Source organism: Hippocampus bargibanti, linkage group LG08 (assembly GCF_051943395.1).
Source record: "Hippocampus bargibanti isolate YZ-2025 linkage group LG08, ASM5194339v1, whole genome shotgun sequence".
In the NCBI taxonomy this organism is placed as follows: domain Eukaryota; kingdom Metazoa; phylum Chordata; class Actinopteri; order Syngnathiformes; family Syngnathidae; genus Hippocampus; species Hippocampus bargibanti.
Genome location: NC_142741.1, coordinates 3,557,400 through 3,580,109, shown reverse-complemented (window position 1 = coordinate 3,580,109; position 22,710 = coordinate 3,557,400). Strand labels below are relative to the sequence as shown.

Genomic DNA, 22,710 nt, shown 5'->3' with positions numbered 1-22,710 from the left:
TCCAGGAAACGATGTCTGGGTGGGGGGGGTTGTTGGTGGTGGGGGGGTTTCAGCTAGCCCATTCACACTACTCGTGATGCGTTCAAAGACCGCACCAAACATCACGGCTAAGGTTTCATCCTCCGATTTTATGTCACGACACATTTCCCCGTCCTAATTCACCAAAACTGAACAAAATATACTCAAGTTTCACGCTCAGGTGTTCCCTAACCACAAGAAATATCACAACTTCGACGAAATATACTTTTTTTGGTCCGTTTCTCACGCATTGACAGTTGTCATAATGCTAAAATACCCAAGCTATCACAGAACAAAATAGTTAGTTTTTTTAAGTCATTACGTGTTCCCAAAGAAATTGTGGGAATTAAAAGATTAAATAAAAGCTATACGATTGAGGATTTTTTTTTAAATCCAGTCATATGTTCGCTTACCACAGGAAATACTACGACTTCGACGAAACACTTTTTTAAGTCCGTTTGTCACAAACTGGCAGTTTTCGTAACGCCAAAACACCAAATATCACACCCAAGCTATTACAGAACAACATATTTTATTTTTTGAAGTCATGACGTGGTCGCTTAACAAAGGAAATGTGGAAAATAGATTCAACAAAAGCTATATGAACTAGCTATCTATTAGCTATATAGCTATCTAGGTGGCTAGCTATCTGTTGGCTGTCTATTAGCTATTTACTAGCTGGCTAGTTAGCGTTCTATCAAATTCCGGTTTGAGTGAATGGTGGCGCGTGCGGCTGCCGCTGCTCACCCACAGAAAAACTTATCCCGTGACTCCTAAAGTAACATTGAGAGTTTTGTAAAGGGCTTATAAATGAAATGTATTATTATTTCGGGGGAAAAAAAACGAATTTCAGTCATGCTATGTTCGCTTACCACAGGAAATATTACGACTTCGACGAAACACTTTTTTTTTGTCCGTTTGTCACAAAATGGCAGTTTTCGTAATGCCAAAACACCAAAAGCTCATCACAAAACAATTTAAAAAATGATTTTTTAAAGTCATGAGATCGCTGCTTAACAAAGGAAATATAGAAATTAAATTCAACAAAATCTATATTATTTAGGGGAAAAAAGGAAGTGTTTCAGTCATGATATGTTCGCTTACCGCAGGAAACATTACGACTTTTAAGCAAAATTCTAAATGAATATTGAATGTATGATCAAATCAGTCAAAATATATTTGTGTTCATTTTCAGTGATGGGACGTTTGCCCACCAAGACTGTTGAACATTGAAATACAAGTAACATCCGACTTACGACCTGCTCGACTTACGACCACCCGTACTTTCCGACCACGACCTCCAGACCCTATTTTTAACATTTTAAGAGGGGGAGTTTGTGATAATTTAGCCTCCGAGTCTCTATTCAACATTTTGAATGGATTTTGACTTACGGCCATTTTGACTTACGACCGTTTGGTCGGAACGGAACTCTGTCGTAAGTCGGATGTTACCTGTATACAGAAAACGTTCAAATTTGAGATTTAATAACAAATTCATAAATATTTTCAGTTTTCTGTGAGACAAATCAAGGTTTTCTCATGTTACTCGTAATCAAAAAGGATCAAGAGTAGAGGCACTTGAAGGCAACACAGGAGTACCAAAAGGCAGCAGCTGCGACTCGGGTGGCCGCGCTCGACCCCAAAAATCCCCCACGGAGCATCTCCGTGAAGTGAAGCGCTCCGAAAATGTCACACCGGATGAATAAATGATGAGCGGCTAACGATCCGCCATTTTTTGACGTGCGCCCGCCAAGAAAATAGCCATGGGTTGAACATATTAATTTTGTTTATTATCTGTAAGAACATCTTTAAAGTTACAAAAAAAGGGGATAAAGGAGCACTTTGTGTGAAATATATATCTATATACATATATTATTAATAATTATAGTTCACAAGAAGCAGCAGCAGCACACCCGCTAATGTTGATACGCGGGTGGACAAGGCATCCAGTGGTAAATACATGTGTACAAAAGCTTAAGGTGCAACTGTACATGGAAAATACACAGAAAAAGATCGGGGGGGGGGTACGAATGAAGTGGTGGGTACAAAATGGAGGACTTTGATCGAGTTTGAGACACAAAACCAGAGGAGACATGATGTGCAGCGTGAAAGGAGCTTCGAAATACCCACAATTAATACCGCTTTCATATTAAAATAAGAAAAATATACCAATCAGGGGTCCTAATCGCTCGTTTTTACCTTTCACACCAAAAAAAAAAAAAAAGTCAGCACAGATTGATTGGCAGTGTGAAAGGGGCTTCTGATACTGAATTACATTCCCAGGTGGACTTTTAAAATCCTGCTTTTGTCAGGCGGCGTGAAAGTAGTTGGCTTCATGGTGCATATTGGGGGCCATGACGTGAAAATGCACAGGGTGACTACAACCACTTGTTGACGATTTAGAAAGACAAGTTTGATTTTGACCACAAAAAGGGGGCGGGGCAATGGGTGTGTCCATTCTCACTGTGGAGACCATTTTAGCTAGTCATCAGGTAGACCAGGAGACACACACACACACACACACACACACACACACACACACACACACACACACACACACACACACACACACACACACACACACACACACACACACACACACACACACACACACACACACACACACACACACACACACACAGTAATTTGCCCATGGGGACCTTATTTTAGGTCCCCACAGGTAAACGAGTCCCCACCGGTCTGACTACAACCACTTGTTGACGATTTAGAAAGACAAGTTTGACTTTGACCACAAAAAGGGGGCGGGGCAATGGGTGTGTCCATTCTCACCGTGGAGACCATTTTAGCTAGTCATCAGGTAGACCAGGAGACACACACACGCACACACACACACACACACACACACACACGCGCGCACACACACACACACACACACACACACACACACACACACACACACACACACACACACACACACACACACACACACACAGAGTAATTTGCCCATGGGGACCTCATTTTAGGTCCCCACAGGTAAACGAGTCCCCACCGGTCTGACTACAACCACTTGTTGACGATTTAGAAAGACAAGTTTGACTTTGACCACAAAAAGGGGGCGGGGCAATGGGTGTGTCCATTCTCACCGTGGAGACCATTTTAGCTAGTCATCAGGTAGACCAGGAGACACACGCGCGCACGCACACACACACACACACACACACACACACACACACACACACACACACACACACACACACACACACACACACACACACACACACACACACACACACACACACACAGTAATTTGCCCATGGGGACCTTATTTTAGGTCCCCACAGGTAAACGAGTCCCCACCGGTCTGCGTAGTCAGGTTTAAGTCCCCACTGTGCAGGACAAACGAGAACACACACACACTTGCAAATTCGTTTTAGAGGAGGGGCTTCTGGTAATATGGCCCTTGCAACTGCTGCTGGTGGTTCTGCGGGGCTGCAGCAGAGACGGGGGGGTAGGACCCGGGCGGCACGGCGCCGCCGTGATAGGCCGACACGTCGACGGGCATCTGCGGGTAAACGCCGCCGCCGGCCGCCTGGCTTATGTACTGCTGATGGGAGCTGACGCCGCTGCTGTCGATGTTAACGGGGAAACTATGTTGACATTTTGGGAAGACGTTTCATCGGGTTTAAGACGCGAGTCGGTGTAAAGCGGTGATACCTTGACTTACGAACTTAATCGGTTCCCAGACAGAGTGTGTAAGGCCAAAAGTGTGTATCCCAAAACTACATTTACCATAGGAAACCATTAAAATGACAATAATCCGTTCCCAGGTCCCCATAAAACATAATTTTCTACTAAATAAGCCTTAAAACTACACAAAATATACCTTATTTTATGTATAATAAATGCGCTATAGTATTATAATTAAAGAAATAAGTGGCCGGTTTCATCAGCATTGAACACTTGATGAGGAACGTAACCCTCTACTTTCACCATCTTGAGGAATGATTTCTTGTAGGTGCTTTCTCTGCGATAATTTTACCTTGTTCCTCATCAATTGTGTTCTGTTCAGCTGGGTTGATAGCTTTTTGCATCAAGTGAACAGGTGGCTTGTGTGGGTTATTTGTGGAGCCTGATTGATGGGATATTTTAACCTTGCAGTCTACACTCCGCTTTTGAACTATCAAAGTTGAAACGAGTCCAAATTTGACTGTTTTCTATTCATTTTATCACTCTCTCTCTCTCTGTCGTCTGCCTGTCTCTTTAATGTTTAACCCCCACCCCCACTCAATGCTGCGTTCTTGACCAATCACGTGGCTTTAACCGAAGACTGGGGGCGGGGTATAGAGGACAAAAACAGTCGGCTGCCATTTTCTTGTTCGGAGAACGGGCTCGTTCGCCAACGACACATCAGTCATTGTGTTGCTCCGTGTGTATCCCGAAAAATAGTTTGTATGCCAAGGTAAAATTTTCATAAATGTAGAGTTCGTAAACTGAAAAGTTCGTAAACCAAGGGGTTCGTAAACCGAGGTATCACTGTATTCTGTGATCGGTCGGGTGGTGGGAAATAAGTTGGTGAACTTCATCTTACCTCATATAGGTTGGCAAGGGAGCGTGGTTGTTGTTGTTGTTGTTGGGCAGTGAATGTAGCGGCCCCTGGTGGTCGCCGGGCAAACTGTAGGTGGGTGGTGGGGGCATCCCGGTGGGCAGGTAGACAGTGGCAGGGGTGGCGACCGCTTGGTTGACGTAGCCCTGAATGTGACGACCAGGCAGAATTGTATCAAGATGCATTTTTTTTTTAGGATAAAATGTAAGCGATCTGGCTAGCTATCTATTTGCTGTCTATTAGCTATTTAGCTGGCTATCTAGCTACTTGGCTGGCTATCTCTCTGGCTACCAAAATGTAGTTGGCTACCTAGCTAGCTATATATTTGCTGTCTATTAGCTATCTGGCTATCTATTTGCAGTCTATTAGCTATATGGCTGGCTAGCTGGCTATCTAGCTATTTAGGTGGTTATGTAGCTGGCTACCAAAATGTAGCTGGCTATCTATTTGATGTCTATTAGTTATCTGGCTATCTAACTAGTTACCTAGCTGGCTACCTATTTGCTGTCTATTAGCTATTTGACTGGCTATCTATTTGCTGTCTATTAGCTATTTGGCTATCTAGCTACTTGGCTGGCTATCTAGCTGGCTACCAAAATGTAACTGGCTACCTAGCTGGCTACGTTGCTAGCTATCTATTTGCTGACTATTAGCTATATGGCTGGCGAGGTGGCTATCTAGCTGGCTACCAAAATGTAGCTGGCTACCTAGCTATCTATCTATTTGCTGTTTATTAGCTATCTGGCTAGCTATTGAGCTGGCTAACGAGCTGGCTACCTAGTTAGCTATCTATTTGCTGTCTATTAGTGATCTAGCTATCTATTTGCTGTCTATTATCTATCTGGCTGGCTAGATGCTATCTAGCTAGTTATCTATGAGCTATATAGTAAGCTATCTGTCTATTAATAATAATAATAATAATAATACTAATAATACTAATAATAATACATTTAATTTCTAAGCGCCTTTCAAAACTCTCAAGTACACTTTACAGTCAGTCACTGGATTTTTTTTTTTGTGCGAGTGCAGCGTTGACAGGTTCTGTTTTGGTCGCCTGAGTATAGCATCTCTGCTTTTGGCAGATGATGTGGTACTGTTTTTCTACTTCTTTCTTTCCTTTCCTCTTTCTTTCATAACTTTGCTGCTGTGTTACTTCCGCGTAGAGTGAACGCCGGTGTGAATGGCTTCCGCTGTATTAGCTACCGAGCTAGCTTTCCATCTATTTGAATTATTCCGGGTTGAGTGAACGCTGGCGCGTGTGGCTGCCGCTGCTCACCCACAGAAAAAAAAAAACCTGTGACTGTAAAGTGACCTTGAGAGTTTTGAAAGGCGCTTATAAATAAAATGTATTTTTATTATTATTATGTTGTGGGGGAAAAAAAAATGGAGCCCAATCTGCCAAAGGACCCAAAGTTTCTGAAGGTCTTGTTCTGACCTGCATGGCGTTCGGGGGCACCGGGTTCCCGTACTGGGTCATCTTGGAGTAGGCCTGGTAGTGCGGCGTTTCATTCATGAGCTTATTGTACAGTTCCAGGGCTTCTAGAACCTTCACGTTAAGCTCTGACAGCTCCGAGTGCTTCCTGGATCAAGGCGCAAGAGGAGAAAGTGAGTGTGGTAGCGGTCGGGGACGCTTCGTCTGGTGTCTCCAGAAGGAGCCAAATCCTCGTACCGGTCGAGTTCCTCCAGTTTCTCGTGAATAATGGGGTTCATCTGCTCACAAGCGTCTGTTCAATCAAAAACAGTTGGGAGGAGTATCATGAGGAATTCTATGGGTGTTTACACAAATGGGGGGGGGGGGGTCTTGATACCTTCCAGCTGGATCAACTCGGCGGGATCCGGATTGAGATCTGCGGGATTGGCGATCCGTAACATCGCCAGGGAACGGTCCATCTTTCCCTTCCATGGCAAACAAAAGGTTGTTTTTAAGAAACAACGGAGGCTAGCTAACGGATAGCTAATAAGTAGCTGATAGATAGCCAGATAGGCAACAGCTGGCCGGCTACCAGCCAGCCAGCTAGACAGCTAAATGCTAGCCGGCTAGCTTATGGATAGCTAATAAATAGCTCATGGATAGCCAGATAGCTAACAGCCGGCCGGCTAGAAAGCTAATGGCTGGCCACCGAGATAGCTAATAGCTAGCCAGCCAGATAGCTAAAAATATCTTTTTGTTTGCACATCCTCATAACTGGCTATCTATTAGCTATTTATTTGCTATCCATTGGCTAGCTAGCTCGCTTTCTATCTATTTGAGTTACGTCGGGGTTGAGTGAAGGCTGGCGCAATTATAATAATAAAATAAAATAATAAAATACTAAACCAAATAAATAGTAATATAATAAAAAAATAAATGATAAAATAATAATATAATAAAATATTATAAAAAAAAACCAACAAAACAATAAATAATAAAAATATATAATAAAATAATAATAATACATAAACTATAATAACATAAATAAAAGAAACACATTTATAATAATAAAATAAATAGTAATAATAACATTAAAAAATAAATAATACAAACTAAAAAACAAATACATTACTAATAAATAATAACAATGAAATAAAACAATAATAAAATACACAAATAATAATGAAATACAACAAATTCATAATAATAATAATAATAATAATAATAATATATATATAACACAATTACAAATAATAAAATAATAACATAATATATCCGGGTTGAGTGAACGCTGGCGCGTGTGGCTGCCGCTGCTCACCCGCAGAAAAAAATACCCTGTGACTGTAAAGTATCCTTGAGAGTTTTGAAAGGTGCTTATAAATGAAATGTATTATGATTGTAAAATAATATTAATGATAATAATAATAAACAATCATAATAAAATAAATAATAATCAACAAAAATAATAAAATAAGACAATAATAATAATAATTGTCAAATAAAAAACAATAACACAGTAATAATAATACAATTTTTAAAAATACACCAATAATATAATAATAATAATAATAATAATAATAATAATAATAAAAATACACCAATAATATAATAATAATAATAATAATAATAATAATAATAATAATAATAATAATAATAATAATAACAAACAAGAAAGCCACTCTACAAGCTAATTCGAGCCGATAAAATAAAATCTAAACAATCACAAAAAAGTGACCTATTTACGAATGTGTGACATCACTCGTAAACGTCTTCTTGGAGTTTTTTTGTCTTCACAAAAGTAGAAATCAACATTTTTTTTTGGGGGGGAAAGTGCCATTGTGGCCCTCACCTCATCAATGACGATGGTTTCGGGTTGAGTGATGGCTTCGGCAATCAACTCATGTGACGGGAACGCTTTCTCCGCCGCTGCAGGAGGGAATAAAAAGAAAACAGCTTACAACAAAATACAGTGATACCTCGGTGTACGAACCCCTTGGCTTACGAACTCTTCGGTGCACGAACGTTAAATTTATGAACATTTTACCTTGGCATACAAACTATTTTTCAGGATACACACAGAGTGCCACAATGAGTGATGTGTCATTCGCGAACAAGCCCGTTTTAACAAGGAAATGGCAGCCGGCTTGTTTTGGTCCTCTATTCCCCGCCCCCAGTCGTCAGTTAAAGCCACTGGATTGGTCAAGAACGGAGCAGTGAGGGCAGGTGGTTTAAACATTAAAGAGACAGGCAGACGACAGAGAGAGTGATAAAATGGATAGAAAACAGTGAAATTTGGACTCGTTTCAACATTGATAGTTCAAAGGCAGAGTGTAGACTGCAAGGTTAAAATTCCCATCAATAAGGCTCCACAATTAACTCGCAGAAGCAATCTGTACACTTGATGCAAAAAGCTATCAACCCAGCTAAAAAGAACACAATTGATGAAGAACAAGGTAAAATGATCGCATAGAAAGCACCTACAAGGGATCATTCCTCAAGATGGTGAAAGAAGAAGGCGACGTTCCTAATCAAGTGTTTAATGCTGATGAAACGGGCCACTCCATTCCATCAACGACCATAACAACGGTCAATAAAACGACTTTATTACACAGTACAGTTTATTTCTTTAATTATAATACCATAGCACATTTATTATACATAAAATAAGGTATATTTTGTGTAGTTTTAAGGCTTAGAAAATTAGAAAGGAGAAAATTATGTGGACCAGGGAACGGATTATTCTCATTTTAATGGTTTCCTATGAGAAATTAATTTTTGGGATGCACACTTTTCGCCTTACACACTGTCTGGGAACCAATTAAGTTCGTAAGCCAAGGTATCACTGTATGAAAAATCAATAACCTCCAAAAGGGGGCGATATTGACCTGTTTCCGATTCACCGTTCAGGTTGCTGGTGACAAAATTAGAAGGAAAGAGACCCACGCCAAGGTGGTTCTCCCCTTTCCACCAGTTTGGATCACTGGTAGGAAAAAAAAAAGAGACAAAAATAGAAACGTCAATCAGAAAATTCAAAATGGAACATGATGCGGATGCCCCATTATCGAGTCGCCGCCGCTAACCTGTCATCCAAGACCAGGATGATCTCCCCGGCTTTGAAAGTTAGCTCGTTGTCCTCGGCCGCCTCAAAGTCGTAAAGCGCTCGGACCTTGCGCGCGTCCTGCGACGGACCGCCGCCTTCGCCGTAGCTTGGGGGGTCATGTGACATGGCGGGGGGTCGCGAGTCTGCGTGCTGCTTCTGGTCCTGCAAGGACAGCTCGATGGCTGCCGTGTTGAAGAACAATGGTCGATTTAAGGGGTTGTAGTGATGCTACTAACAGCGCCCAGCATGGACGCCGACGCTAACATGAACCGGAACAAGATGGCTTCCGCGCTGCTAGCCGGCATGCTAAAATGAAGTCCGCTAAAGCACCGACCGACCTTCACACAGCAACTTTCTTCATACCAACTAGGCCAACCGAGCTTGTAACAAGCCTGACGCTAACAATGCTAGCTAACGTGATCTATTTGAGTTATTCCCGGTTGAAAAGGGTCACCGTTACTGGCTACCTAGCTAGCTATCTATTTGCTGTCAAACTAGCTAGCTAGATAGCTATTAGTCATCTATTAGCTAGATAGCTAGCTAACTTGATCTATTTGAGTTATTCCCGGTTGAACGGGGTCACCGTTGCTGGCTACCGAGCTAGCTAGCTATTTGCTATCTATTAGCTCTCTAACTAGCTAGCTGGCTATCTATTTAGCTATTAGTCATCTATTAGCTAGCTAGCTAACTTGATCTATTTGAGTTATTCCCGGTTGAACGAGGTCACCGTTCCTGGCTACCTAGCTAGCTATCTACTTGCTATCTATTAGCTGTCTAAATAGCTAGCTGGCTATCTAGTTAGCTATTAGTCATCTATTAGCTAGCTAGCAAACTTGATCTATTTGAGTTATTGCCTGTTGAACAGGGTCACCATTGCTGGCTACCTAGCGATCTATCTATTTGCTATCTATTGCTACCAAGCAAGCTATCTACTTGCTATCTATTAGCTGCCTAACTAGCTAGCCAGCTAGCTATCTATTAGTCATCTATTCGCTAGCTAGTTAACTTCATCTATTTGAGTTATTCCAGGTTGAACGGGGTCAGCGTTGCTGGCTACCTAGCTAGCTATCTATTAGCTGTCTAAATAGCAAGCTGGCTAGCTATTTAGCTATTAGTCATCTATTAGCCAGCTGGATAACTTGATGTATTTGAGTTATTCCCGGTTAAACTGGGTCACTGTTGCTGGCTACCTAGCTAGCTTTCTACTTGCTATCTATGAGCTGTCTAACTAGCTAGCCAACTAGCTAACTATCTATTAGTCATCTATTCGCTAGTTAGCTAACTTCATGTATTTGAGTTATTAGCGGTTGAACGGGGTCACCGTTGCTGGCTACCTAGCTATCTATTTGCTGTCTCACTAGCTAGCTAGCTAGCTAGCTATTAGTCATCTATTAGCTGCCTAGCTAACTTCAGGTCTTTGAGTTATTAGCGGTTGAACGGGGTCACCGTTGCTGGCTACCTAGCTATCTATTTGCTGTCTAACTAGCTAGCTAGCTATTAGTCAGCTATTAGCTACCTAGCTAACTTGATCTATTTGAATTATTCCCGGTTGAACGGGGTCTCCGGTGCTGGCTACTTAGCTTGCTATCTATTTGCTATCGGTTGAACGGGGTCACTGTTGCTGGCTACCTAGCTAGCTATCTATTTGCTATGTATTAGCTGTCTAACTAGCTAGCTCGCTATCTATTAGTTAACTATTATCTAGCTGGAATTTGAATGAAAATGACAAAAACCCTGGCACTGGAGTGGACACATTTTTGGCACATCATCTGACTTAATTTTATTTTATGTTATTATTTTATTTTTTTAATCGACAATATAGTGAGACTATAGTGATGAACAGTTTGGGGAAAAAAAGCAGAACCAAAACAAAAGGTAGGGAACAAAAAATGCGGACGGCCTTTGAATGCAACGTGTGTTTGAATCCACCTTTGGTCAGGTCGTCGTCGTCATCCGCAGCTTTAGTGGCGGTGGGGCAACTGCTGCCCTTCTCGCTCGACCCCTGCGGCGTTGAAAGGGAGAGTGAGAAGGTTAACAAAACAAAAAAAAAAGTGAGTGAGGTGCACAACCCAAAACAAGTCACCTGTGATGACGTGGAAGGGAAGATGACGCCTTCGTCTTTTAGCGACTTGATGGTGGCGGCCATCAGGCTGAGCTGAGGATCCTTCTGGAATTCCCCGGCCCATTCCACCATCAGCGCCTTCAGCTTCTCGCACACTTTCGGATGGGCCTGCTGACACCAACAGACGAACGACTTAATTGGTTCTCAGACAGAGTGTGTAAGGTGAAAAGTGTGTATCACAAAAAATAATTTCCCATAGGAAACCATGAAAATGAGAAGAATCCGTTTCCAGGTCGCCATAAAACACAATTTTCTAATTTTCTAAGCCTTAAAACTACACAAAATATACCTTATTTTATGTATAATAAATGTGCTATGTATTATAATTAAAGAAATAAACTGTACTGTATAATAAAGTCGTTTTATTGACCTTTGTGATGGTCGTTGATGGCTTGATGGAATGGAGTGGCCAGTTTCATTAGCATTAAACACTTGATGAGGAACGTAGCCTTCTTCTTTCACCATCTTGATTTATGATCCTTTGCAGGTGCTTTCCCTGCGATAATTTTACCTTGTTCCTCATCAATTGTGTTCTGTTTAGCTGGGTTGATAGCTTTTTGCATCAAGTGTACAGATGGTGTGCGGGTTATTTGTGGAGCCTGATTGAAGGGATATTTTAACCTTGCAGTCGCCACTCTCCCTTTGAACTATCAAAGTTGAAACGAGTCCAAATTTCACTGTTTTCTATTCATTTTATCACTCTCTCTCTCTGTCGTCTGCCTGTCTTTAATGTTTAACCCCCACCCCCACTCACTGCTGCATTCTTGACCAATCGCGTGGCTCTAACCGAAGACTGGAGGTGGGGAATAGAGGACCAAAACAATCGGCTGTCATGTTCTTGTTAGGAGAACGGGCTCGTTCGCGAACGACACATCACTCATTGTGGCGCTCCATGTGTATCCCGAAAAATAGTTTGTATGCCAAGGTTAAAGTTTAATACATTTAACATTCGTAAACCGGATTACAAACGCTTTAGTTTACGAACTTTTCACCTTACGAACATTAAATTCGCGAAAATATAATCTTACACAACTAGTTTCCGGCAAACGAACCAAACCACACAGCGCCACGGTGGCTGGCGGACTAGTTTTCGGCGGATGAACACCAAACCACACGTCGAACAGCGCCACGATGGCTGGCGGACTAGTTTTCCTTGAGTGCAGATGTGGTTTGTTATCAAGTGGAGTACTTTTGCTATTATGGGACCGAAAAAAGACAATATACAATAGCACATTTACTGTACATAAAATAAGAAATATTTTGTGTAGTTTTAAGGCTTAGTTAGTAGAAAATTATGTTTGATGGGGATCCTGGGAATGGATTATTTTCATTTTTAATGGTTTCTTATGGGAAATAAATGTTTGGCAGATGAACTTTTCGCCAACTTTTCGGGAATCAGTTAAGTACGTAAGCTGAGGTATTACTGTATATAGTTTCAAGAAATGCAAATACTTTGGTCAGCATGCAGCGCACTTCGCCCGTGAACTCTCGTGAGCAGACTTCCAAGTGGAACATTTTTCCACAGTTGGACACGCAAACAGCCAACAACTGAAAGACAACATGAAATAAAGTTGAGTGCAAAATGTTGACTTCAAATATTCCCAAAATAATCACATTCAGTCGCAAGACTGCAGCGATTGTTCTCTTTTGCCACTGCACGGATACATCATAAAGTTTTGATGTCGTCGTGTCTTTGATGCTAACAAGATGGCGGAACTATTCAGGCGACAAACTCACATTGAGGGCCTGCATGGCCACATGAGGCACTTTGTGGTTGACTCTCCTCATGATGGACCTGAGGCCATCCTTCGGTCTGAATTTGAGAAAACGGTACAGACATCATAACCAGAAATAACTCCCGAAATAAAGCAAGTAAAACGACAGATGTTATTGTTTTTTTTTCCCCTCTCCTCTTGGCGTACCCATTGGATGTCGTTCCAATCCTATCACATATGTCCATAATGATCGCCCAGTCCTCCGTGGTGTTGGTTTCATTGGTCGCCTTCTCTGTAAATACACACATCCCAAATTTGTATTTTCAAACCCGGTCAAAAGCGATTTACTTATCGCCGTTATCTGGAAAGGTATTAGGAATGTGAGGATTGCTGAAGGAGGACATTTTAATAACTTGGAAAATGAACTGCATTTAATAAGCGTACCTTTTGATACAACTAAATGTCCAAATGGAGACCCCATTTTGCCTCATCCTGGATGTCAAATGTGACATCATCAATACGTCACTGGGAGAAAACCATTTTTATAATACTCAAATAAAACCCAATGTTTTGTTTTGACGCTTTGAAATGTCCACCCATTTGAGTTGACCTATATTCCAATCAGGTGATCACGACACACATCAAGGGAGGTCACAGGCAGGATGTTTGTTATACTTTAATGCCCTCTATTTTTTAAAGCAACGAGTCGATGACATTTTTACCGTTTAACCTCCTCTTCCACACACAGGCGTGTCACTTTGAACTAATCATTTTAGCTGTCAACGGCAATTCGATGCACGCTAGCCAGCCAACAATGATGAAACTATAGCTAAGCTAACGTTAGCAACAAGTGGACCTCTTCGCATCATAACAAAAGGTAGTGAGTCACTTACCCACATCTTGGTCAAATGGGTTGGAGGCAAAAAAAGGCATAATAAACAACTACCCCAAAGTATCCAAACTGGGAAAGTATGGTTGTCAGGCGAGTTACACGGATAAAAAGGACTAAACAAATAACGTTTCCTGGTCCTGTAAAAATCGAACTCGTCAGACTTCCGGGTACTTAGTCGTCTTCGGCGATGCCTGATCCGTTTCGCCTCGACTTTTTTTTTGGTTGCGTTCACGGGCGGCTGGCAAACTGAAAAAGTACATTACGCTACCCAATGTTATTCCGACTGCTGTGACTTATTTTTTTTTAAAATAAACATAAATACTTTGCTAATATTCCTGACACTCTCCAAATACTTGTTGTTACTTTACTTATGTCGCCCCATTATCATTCGTGATTTAAACTCCCATTTGTTTTATACTTGTTTGCTCCCTGATTGTTTCACAACAGGCTGAACGTTGTTTTAAGATACAATAAAATGCGCAAAACAAAAATAATACTCTAATATTTATACTAGAATTATACAAATACTGTATGTAAATTTATGGTAATTAAAAATTTGAATACGGTGTTTGATTAAATGCAAAAGTGACGAAGTCACAAACTAGCGTGATGTCGCTCTCAATTTGTTTCTCTTGTAGTTCTTCCTATCCTCACCCCGTTGACAAATAGAAGCCAACAACATTTTTACAATAGATAATATTACTTTTTCATTTTAGTAATAATAATATTGAAGAATCCGGAACACAACGGGAGGACAGTGAGTGACGTCACTTCTGTGTTTTAGCTTCTGTAGTTTTTCCGCCTTGACAGCGGCCACCTTCTCGGGCCAAAGATCGATCACCTCCTCGGCTCGCTTGCTTGCAATCATGTCGGGAGCTGCTTCGGGGGCTAGCAAGACGACTCATGGCGACAAGGCTCCAGCTACAAAAAAGGGACCCGGCGCCTTGGCCATGGCTTATTTAGTCATCTACAATGTTGTTATGACAGCGGGGTAAGCTAACATGTTACTGATGCTAATGTGGCGCATGGACAGCTCAGTTGTTAATGGCTGCAGTTATTAACGCTCATAATTTTAATTATTTCGACGTGATGTTTTTTCCCATGCTATCTCCATCGGTGATAATGCAAACTATTTTTATTTTCAATGAACTTTGAATTTACCTCGCAATCATTTTAACGCGAATTAATCTTAGCAAGGCGTCATTGCGCATGCGCGGAGGATATCGCTACTTAGGTGTATTTTTCAGATAATAATTTCCTTTATTTATAATAATAATAATAATAATCCCTTTTATTTCTAAGCGCCTTTCAAAACTCTCTAGGACACTTTACAGTCACAAAATAGGGTAACTTAAATAGATAGAAAGCTAGCCAGCTAGCTAATAGATAGCCTGCTGGACAGTTAGCTAAATAGCTTAGATAGCCATATAGCTAATAAATAGCTAGCTACATAGCTAGCTAGATAGACAGATAGCAAATAGATAGCCAGCTAGACAGTTAGCTAAGGAGCCATATAGCTAATAAATAGCCAGCTACATGTGCTAACCAAAGGCACTGATTTTGCATTACAGGTGGCTGGTGATCGCCGTGGGTCTGGTGCGAGCATACCTGGCCAGAGGGAGCTATCACGGCCTCTACTACTCCATCGAGAAACCCCTCAAGTTCTTTCAGACAGGCGCCGTCTTGGAGGTTAGCATGTTCATCTAACAATTAAAAAATAAAAATAAAATTAAAACAATTCATGCGTGACGTTTTTTCCTCTTTACAGATCATACACTGCGCAGTTGGTGAGTGGCGCCTCCATCGTCAACTCATCTGACATCAATAAAAACTGCTTTATAGCTTTATATTCACAGATAGGACACTTCAAATGGTAATAATAATACATTTCAAAACTCTCAAGGTCACTTTACAGTCACAGGATCAGTTTTTCTGTGAGTGAGCAGCGGCAGCCACACGCGCCAGCGTTCACTCAACTCGGAATAACTCACATCGAAAGAAAGCTAGCTAGCTAGCCAATCGATAGCCAACAGACACCTAGCTAGATAGCCAGCCAGCTGAATAGTGAATCGATAGCTAGCTAGATAGGTATATAGCCAACCAGATATCTAGCTAGCTAGTCAGAGCTAATAGATAGCGAATAGCTAGCAAAAAAAATGATAATAATACTAATAGAAGATTTACCTAGCTATCCACCTATCTGGCTGACTTCTCGCTAGCTATTTGCTATCTAGCTCCCTGGCCGGCGGCTATGTAGCTAGCTATGTATTAGCTATCTAGCTAGCTTTCTAGCCACTTGAGTTACTTCCGGGTTTTATTATTCTTATTAATACATACTAATAACAATACATTTAATTTCTAAGCGCCTTTCAAAATTCTCAAGGTCACTTTACAGTCACAGGATAAGTTTTTTCTGTGGGTGAGCAGCGGCAGCCACACGCGCCAGCGTTCACTCAACTCGGAATAACTCACATCGAAAGAAAGCTAGCTAGCTAGCCAATCGATAGCCAAAAGACACCTAGCTAGATAGCCAGCCAGCTGAATAGTGAATCGATAGCTAGCTAGATAGGTATATAGCCAACCAGATATCTAGCTAGCTAGTCAGAGCTAATAGATAGCGAATAGCTAGCAAAAAAAATGATAATAATACTAATAGAAGATTTACCTAGCTATCCACCTATCTGGCTGACTTCTCGCTAGCTATTTGCTATCTAGCTCCCTGGCCGGCGGCTATGTAGCTAGCTATGTATTAGCTATATAGCTATCTAGCTAGCTTTCTAGCCACTTGAGTTACTTCCGGGTTTTATTATTCTTATTAATACATACTAATAACAATACATTTAATTTCTAAGCGCCTTTCAAAATTCTCAAGGTCACTTTACAGTCACAGGATCAGTTTTTCTGTGAGTGAGCAGCGGCAGCCACACGCGCCAGCGTTCACTCAACTCGGAATAACTCACATCGAAAGAAAGCTAGCTAGCTAGCCAATCGATAGCCAACAGACACCTAGCTAGATAGCCAGCCAGCTGAATAGTGAATCGATAGCTAGCTAGATAGGTATATAGCCAACCAGATATCTAGCTAGCTAGTCAGAGCTAATAGATAGCGAATAGCTAGCAAAAAAAAATGATAATAATACTAATAGAAGATTTACCTAGCTATCCACCTATCTGGCTGACTTCTCGCTAGCTATTTGCTATCTAGCTCCCTGGCCGGCGGCTATGTAGCTAGCTATGTATTAGCTATATAGCTATCTAGCTAGCTTTCTATCCACTTGAGTTACTTCCGGGTTTTATTATTCTTATTAATACATACTAATAACAATACATTTCATTTCTAAGCGACTTTCAAAATTCTCAAGGTCACTTTACAGTCACAGGATAAGTTTTTTCTGTGGGTGAGCAGCGGCAGCCACACGCTCCAACGTTCACTCAACCCGTAATAACTCAAATGGCACACTGAATTTACACAGCACGATTTCCCACAGGCATTGTGCCGTCCTCCGTCGTCCTGACGAGCTTCCAGGTCATGTCTCGGGTCTTTCTCACCTGGGCCGTCACGCACAGCGTCCGAGAGGTGAGAACACGCACACGCGTGCTAATAACAAAAATATAAAGCTGCCGCTTGATGGAAACTTTTGATACGCTATAGGAGGCGTCCGAGTCGCGAACTGGTAAGTCGGTGATATCTTCTCGCAGGAATGAAGGCACTCAATGCCGTTGATTTGCTGTGTGTATTGATTGATTGATTGGACATTGGGATTTTTTTGTTGTTGTTGTAACCTAACACCCAAAGCGTGATCCGATTTGTGATCAAAACACGCATGATTCTGCCTCACGATGGGACAAATCATCTTCTGACTCCATTTTCTTCCCCCCCCCGCATGCGTCGGATTGGCGTGCAGGTACAGAGCGAGGATAGCGTGCTGCTTTTTGTTAGCGCTTGGACTGTCACCGAGATCATCCGTTATTCCTTCTACACCTTCAGCTTGCTCAATCACCTGCCGTACCTCATCAAGTGGGCCCGGTAAGACACGCCGACGTCGCAATAATGTTCTCGGCGCCTGATATACAGTGAGACCTCAACTTACGAACTTAATTGGTTCCCAGAAAGAGTGTGTAAGGCGAAAAGTGTGTATCTCAAAAAAATATTTCCCATAGGAAACCATTAAAATGGGAATAATCCGTTCCCGGGTTTCCATAAAATATACTTTTCAACTAAATAAGCCTAAAAAACTACACACAACATACCTTATTCTATTTATAATAAATGTGCTATTGTATTGTAATGAAAGAAATACACTGCATTGTATCATAAAGTCACTTTATTTACATTTGTGATGGTCATTTATGGCTTGATGGAATGGCGTTGGAGGTCAAAGGGAATTGCTGTTTGGAAAGAGAGGCGCATTACATGAGGACTGTAATTAAAGAAATAAACTGTGCTGTAAAATAAAGTTTTATTGACCTTTTTGATGGTCGTTGATGGCTTATGGAAGGAGAGTCACCTTCCATAAGGACTGTTGGTGCTGTTCGGTCGTGTGCTTCCGCCGAAGATCACTCCGCCAGCCGTGGTGGGTGTGTATTATGAAAATAGTGCTTATTATAAGGTTTAATTTTCATAAATTTGACGTTTGTAAGACAAAAAGTTTGTAAGTTGAGGTGTTTGTAAGTTGAGGTCTCACTAGCTGTTTTTTTTGGTGGTAAAATTGGGCTGTTGTTGTGACAGGTATACTTTATTCATTGTGCTGTACCCGATGGGCGTCAGCGGCGAGCTTCTGACCATCTATGCGGCGTTGCCCCACGTGCAAAAGACGGGCCTTTACTCGGTCAAGCTGCCCAACAAGTACAACTTCTCCTTCGACTACCACGCTTTCCTCATCCTCGTCATGAGCTCCTACATTCCGTGTAAGTCCTGGTTTTTAAAGAGTTGATATTTAGTCAGGCAAAATCCCAGGACAGCCTTGCTATTGAAGGGACCCTTGGAAAAAGGGGAAATTGTCACTGCCACAAAATGGCAAATTTCCTCTGTGTTTTTTGGCATGGATTATTGTTGTTTTTTTTTTGGAACATATTAGCAATTAGCTACTAGCTATTAGCTAGCTAGCTAACTTGATCTATTTGAGTTATTCCCGGTTGAACGGGGTCACCGGTGCTGGCTACTTAGCTAGCTATCTATTTGCTATTGGTTTTTAACGCAGGCGGAGGTGCTGATAGAGCGCTGGTCAGACCTCTGGCAATGTTTTTTCCCCTCCCACGAGGGGGCAGCATTTGCCTTTTGAGAATTAATTCAGGACTTTAAAATATGTGTCGTTCGCGAACAAGCCCGTTCTCCTAACAAGAAAATGGCAGCCGGCTTGTTTTGGTCCTCTATTCCCCACCCCCAGTCGTCGGTTAAAGCCACGTGATTGGTCAAGAACGCAGCAGTGAGGGGAGGTGGTTTAAACATTAAAGAGACAGGCAGACCACAGAGAGAAAATGGATAGAAAACAGTGAAATTTTGACTCGTTTCAACTTTGATAGTTCAAAAGCAGAGTGTAGACTGCAAGGTTAAAATATCCCATCAATCAGGCTCCACAAATAACCAGCACAAGCCATCTGTACACTTGATGCAAAAAGCTATCAACCCAGCTAAACAGAACACAATTGATGAGGAACTAGGTAAAATTATGGCAGAGAAAGCACCGACAAGGGATCATTCCTCAAGATGGTGAAAGAAGAAGGCAACGTTCCTCATCAAGTGTGTCACTCCATTCCATCCAGCCATCAAGGAGCATCACAAAGGTCAATAAAACGACTTTATTATACAGTACAGTTTATTTCTTTAATTATAATACCATAGCTTATTTATTATACATAAAATAAGGTATATTTTGTGTAGTTTTAAGGCTTATATAGTAGAAAAATTATGTTTTATGGTGATCTGGGAACGGATTATTCTCATTTTAATGGTTTCCTATGAGAAATTAATTTTTGGGAAGTTTTCAGACCAAACAAAGTACCCAAAATGGATCATGTGTTGCTTTCTCGGTCAGGGGCGTTCCTTCAGTGACATCACGTCAGGAATCGTCACCAATTCGGAAACAAGACTTCCTGAATATTCAGCGCGAGTTTTGTGGATTTATTAATAACAGACATAGCAAGCTATTTTTTTTTGTTGCGCCATCAATCACCGTGTATGAAACTGACCTCCATTTTGTCTCCAATAACGACGAATGTGTTCTCTGATCTTCCTTTCGTTGTTTCTCTTTTTCGGGCAGTGTTCCCTCAGCTCTACTTCCACATGATCCGACAAAGGAAGAAGGTTCTGGGCCTCGCCAACGCCTACAGCAAAGTGGAATAAGGGAAGGCATTAGAACCAAATCAATACATTAAAAACGGACCTCGTAAAAGCTTCTTTCATTCATATTTCCTCAAAATGACTACTACTGTTGTGTTTATTATTTTCCTTGATTTTATTTTTTGAACTACAGTGATACCTCGGTTTTCGACCATAATCCGTTTCAGAAACCTGCTCGAAAACTGATTTGTTTAAAAACCGAAACTGCACTTTCCATTAAAATCAATGTAAAAAATCTTAATTCGTTCAAAGTCTAGAAAACAACTTTTTAACTATTTCATCGCATAAAACGGATAAAAACTTAATAATAGAGCAGCTCATGTGTAAAATTCTATAAAAACAAACTTATTTTCACCAATTTTCTTTCTGCCACGGGGCGTGTTGGCACTTATCCCAGCTGTCTTTGGGCAAACACAGGGCACACTAACTTTTCAAACCATCCTCTGCTTGCTTTAAAATCATACTATTCAGGAGATCTTCATCAAATATGTCAGCATTTTCGCAAAAATAAAACAACAACAATATTAATGCGTCGGTCACAATGAGGAAGACGTGACATATAAGGAAGTGACGTATAAGGAAGTGACATATAAGGAAGTGACGTATAAGGCAGCGGAGGGTCGTCGAGTGATGCATTCAGATGCACTCAGTTTGGTTGAGAACCAAATTTTCGGTTGTATACCGGGGCATAAAAAAGACGACATTTTTGGGATGGGATGAGAACCGAGACGTTCGAAAACCGAGGTTTGACTGTAATTAACAGAGCGATGCCAATCGGATGAACTGAAGGAATCCACTGCCTTTTTTTTTTTTTAAATAAAGAGGGCAGCTTTGTAATCTTTCCGTGGCCGCAGTTAATGTTTCTTTCTATTTTCCATGACAATAAAATTGTTTGACTCTCTGGATTAGCCTTATTATACTTGTGATAGCTAGCCCGCTAATAGATAGTTATCTCGATAGCTAGCCAGCCAGCTAGACCGCTAATAGATAGCTAATAATAATAATAATAATAATAATTATACATTTCATTTCTAAGCGCCTTTCAAAACTCTCAAGGTCACTTTTCAGTCAAGGGATAGTTTTTTTCTGTGGGTGAGCAGTGGCAGCCACATATGCCAGCGTTCACTCAACCAGGAAGTAACTCAAATACTGTAGACAGCTAGCTAGCTAATAGATAGTTAGCTAGCTAGCTAGCCAGCCAGTCAGACCACTAATAGCTCGCTAGCTAGATAGCTAGTGCACTAATAGATAGCTATCTAGATAGCCAGCTAGCCAGCTAATAGATCACTAATAACTAGCTAATAATAATAATTATAATAATAATAATACGTTTCATTTCTAAGCGCCTTTCAAAACTCTCAAGGTCACTTTTCAGTCACAGGATAGTTTTTTTCTGTGGGTGAGCAGTGGCAGCCACACACGCCAGCGTTCACTCAACCCGGAAGTAACTCAAATACTGTAGATAGACAGCTAGCTAGCTAATAGATAGTTAGCTAGCTAGCCAGACAGTCAGACCACTAATAGGTAGATAGCTAGTGCACTAATAGATAGCTATCTAGATAGCTAGCCAGCCAGCTAGACCGCTAATAGATCACTAATAACTAGCTAATAATAATAATAATAATAATAATAATAATAATAATAATAATGCATTTAATTTCTAAGCGCCTTTCAAAACTCTCAAGGTCGCTTTACAGTCACTGGATAGGTTTTTTTGTGGGTGAGCAGCGGCAGCCACACACGCCAGCGTTCACTCAACCCGGAAATATCTCAAATACTGTAGATAGAAAGCTAGCTAGCTAATAGATAGTTAGCTAGCTAGCCAGCCAGTCAGACCACTAATAGGTAGATAGCTAGTGCACTAATAGATAGCTATCTAGATAGCTAGCCAGCCAGCTAGACCACTAATAGATCACTAATAACTAGCTAATAATAATAATAATAATAATAATAATAATAATAATAATACATTTAATTTCTAAGCGCCTTTCAAAACTCTCAAGGTCGCTTTACAGTCACTGGATAACCTATCCAGTGACTTTTTGTGGGTGAGCAGCGGCAGCCACACACGCCAGCGTTCACGCAACCCGGAAGTATCTCAAATACCGGAGGTAGAAAGCTAGCTAGCTAATAGATAGTTAGCTAGATAGCTAGCCAGCCGGACCACTAATAGCTAATAGATAGCTAGCTAGATAGCCCACCAATAGATAGCTATCTAGATAGCTATCCAGCCAGCTAGACCACTAATAGCTAGCTAATAATAATAATAATAATAATAATAATGGACAGCATTTTCACACCCCCGCTTTGTTCAGCGGAAAGTTTGGTGCTATTGAACTGTTGCGGCTTGGAATTGAAGTGGATTTACGTGGGACAGGAGATGTGAGACAATCTCTTTGTCAATGGATGCTACAGCTTTGTGTTTGCTTTCAATATTTAGCTTGTAGCAGACGTGCACATTTCACCGTGACATCCCTGATCCACTGGTGAAAAGGATGCTTTGATTCTCTTCTCTTTCATCTAGAACTGCTTCATACAACAAAGAGAAA

The 22,710-nt window shown here is 41.1% G+C and overlaps 2 protein-coding genes across 5 annotated transcripts; one reads left to right on the top strand and one right to left on the bottom strand.

The window, feature by feature from the left end:
* Positions 1-2,514: 2,514 nt before the first annotated feature.
* Positions 2,515-13,983, bottom strand: stam2 (signal transducing adaptor molecule (SH3 domain and ITAM motif) 2). 4 transcript variants are annotated; one of them, XM_089003065.1, is made up of 14 exons: positions 13,824-13,983; positions 13,138-13,222; positions 12,953-13,028; positions 12,668-12,763; positions 11,177-11,326; positions 11,023-11,095; positions 9,074-9,275; positions 8,879-8,973; positions 7,843-7,919; positions 6,391-6,478; positions 6,252-6,306; positions 6,018-6,162; positions 4,568-4,728; positions 2,515-3,626 (listed from the first exon to the last, which is right to left on the bottom strand). In XM_089003065.1, exons 1-14 carry the CDS (start codon positions 13,861-13,863, stop codon positions 3,410-3,412), a joined length of 1,560 nt encoding a protein of 519 aa, XP_088859191.1. In that variant the 5' UTR covers positions 13,864-13,983; the 3' UTR covers positions 2,515-3,409. The 4 variants fall into 4 exon arrangements, with proteins under 4 accessions (XP_088859191.1, XP_088859193.1, XP_088859192.1 ...); XM_089003067.1 differs by having other exon boundaries at positions 2,515-3,605; XM_089003066.1 differs by having other exon boundaries at positions 11,177-11,323.
* Positions 13,984-14,615: 632 nt separating this feature from the next.
* On the top strand, positions 14,616-21,062 carry hacd2 (3-hydroxyacyl-CoA dehydratase 2). The gene is made up of 7 exons (XM_089003176.1): positions 14,616-14,813; positions 15,394-15,511; positions 15,591-15,609; positions 17,310-17,398; positions 17,727-17,848; positions 18,551-18,729; positions 20,082-21,062. Exons 1-7 carry the CDS (start codon positions 14,689-14,691, stop codon positions 20,162-20,164), a joined length of 735 nt encoding a protein of 244 aa, XP_088859302.1. The 5' UTR covers positions 14,616-14,688; the 3' UTR covers positions 20,165-21,062.
* The last annotated feature ends 1,648 nt before the right edge of the window (positions 21,063-22,710 follow it).

Excerpts from the sequence above, each read along its gene's own strand:
- stam2 (XM_089003065.1), bottom strand. The coding sequence starts at position 13,863 with ATGCCTTTTTTTGCCTCCAACCCATTTGACCAAGATGTGG. Across the intron at positions 13,029-13,137 it reads ATTGGAACGACATCCAATGG|ACCGAAGGATGGCCTCAGGT; the intron begins GTACGCCAAGAG and ends TCTCAAATTCAG. Across the intron at positions 6,307-6,390 it reads CGAGTTGATCCAGCTGGAAG|ACGCTTGTGAGCAGATGAAC; the intron begins GTATCAAGACCC and ends TTGATTGAACAG.
- hacd2 (XM_089003176.1), top strand. The coding sequence starts at position 14,689 with ATGTCGGGAGCTGCTTCGGGGGCTAGCAAGACGACTCATGGCGACAAG. Across the intron at positions 17,399-17,726 it reads TCACGCACAGCGTCCGAGAG|GTACAGAGCGAGGATAGCGT; the intron begins GTGAGAACACGC and ends ATTGGCGTGCAG. Across the intron at positions 17,849-18,550 it reads TACCTCATCAAGTGGGCCCG|GTATACTTTATTCATTGTGC; the intron begins GTAAGACACGCC and ends TTGTTGTGACAG.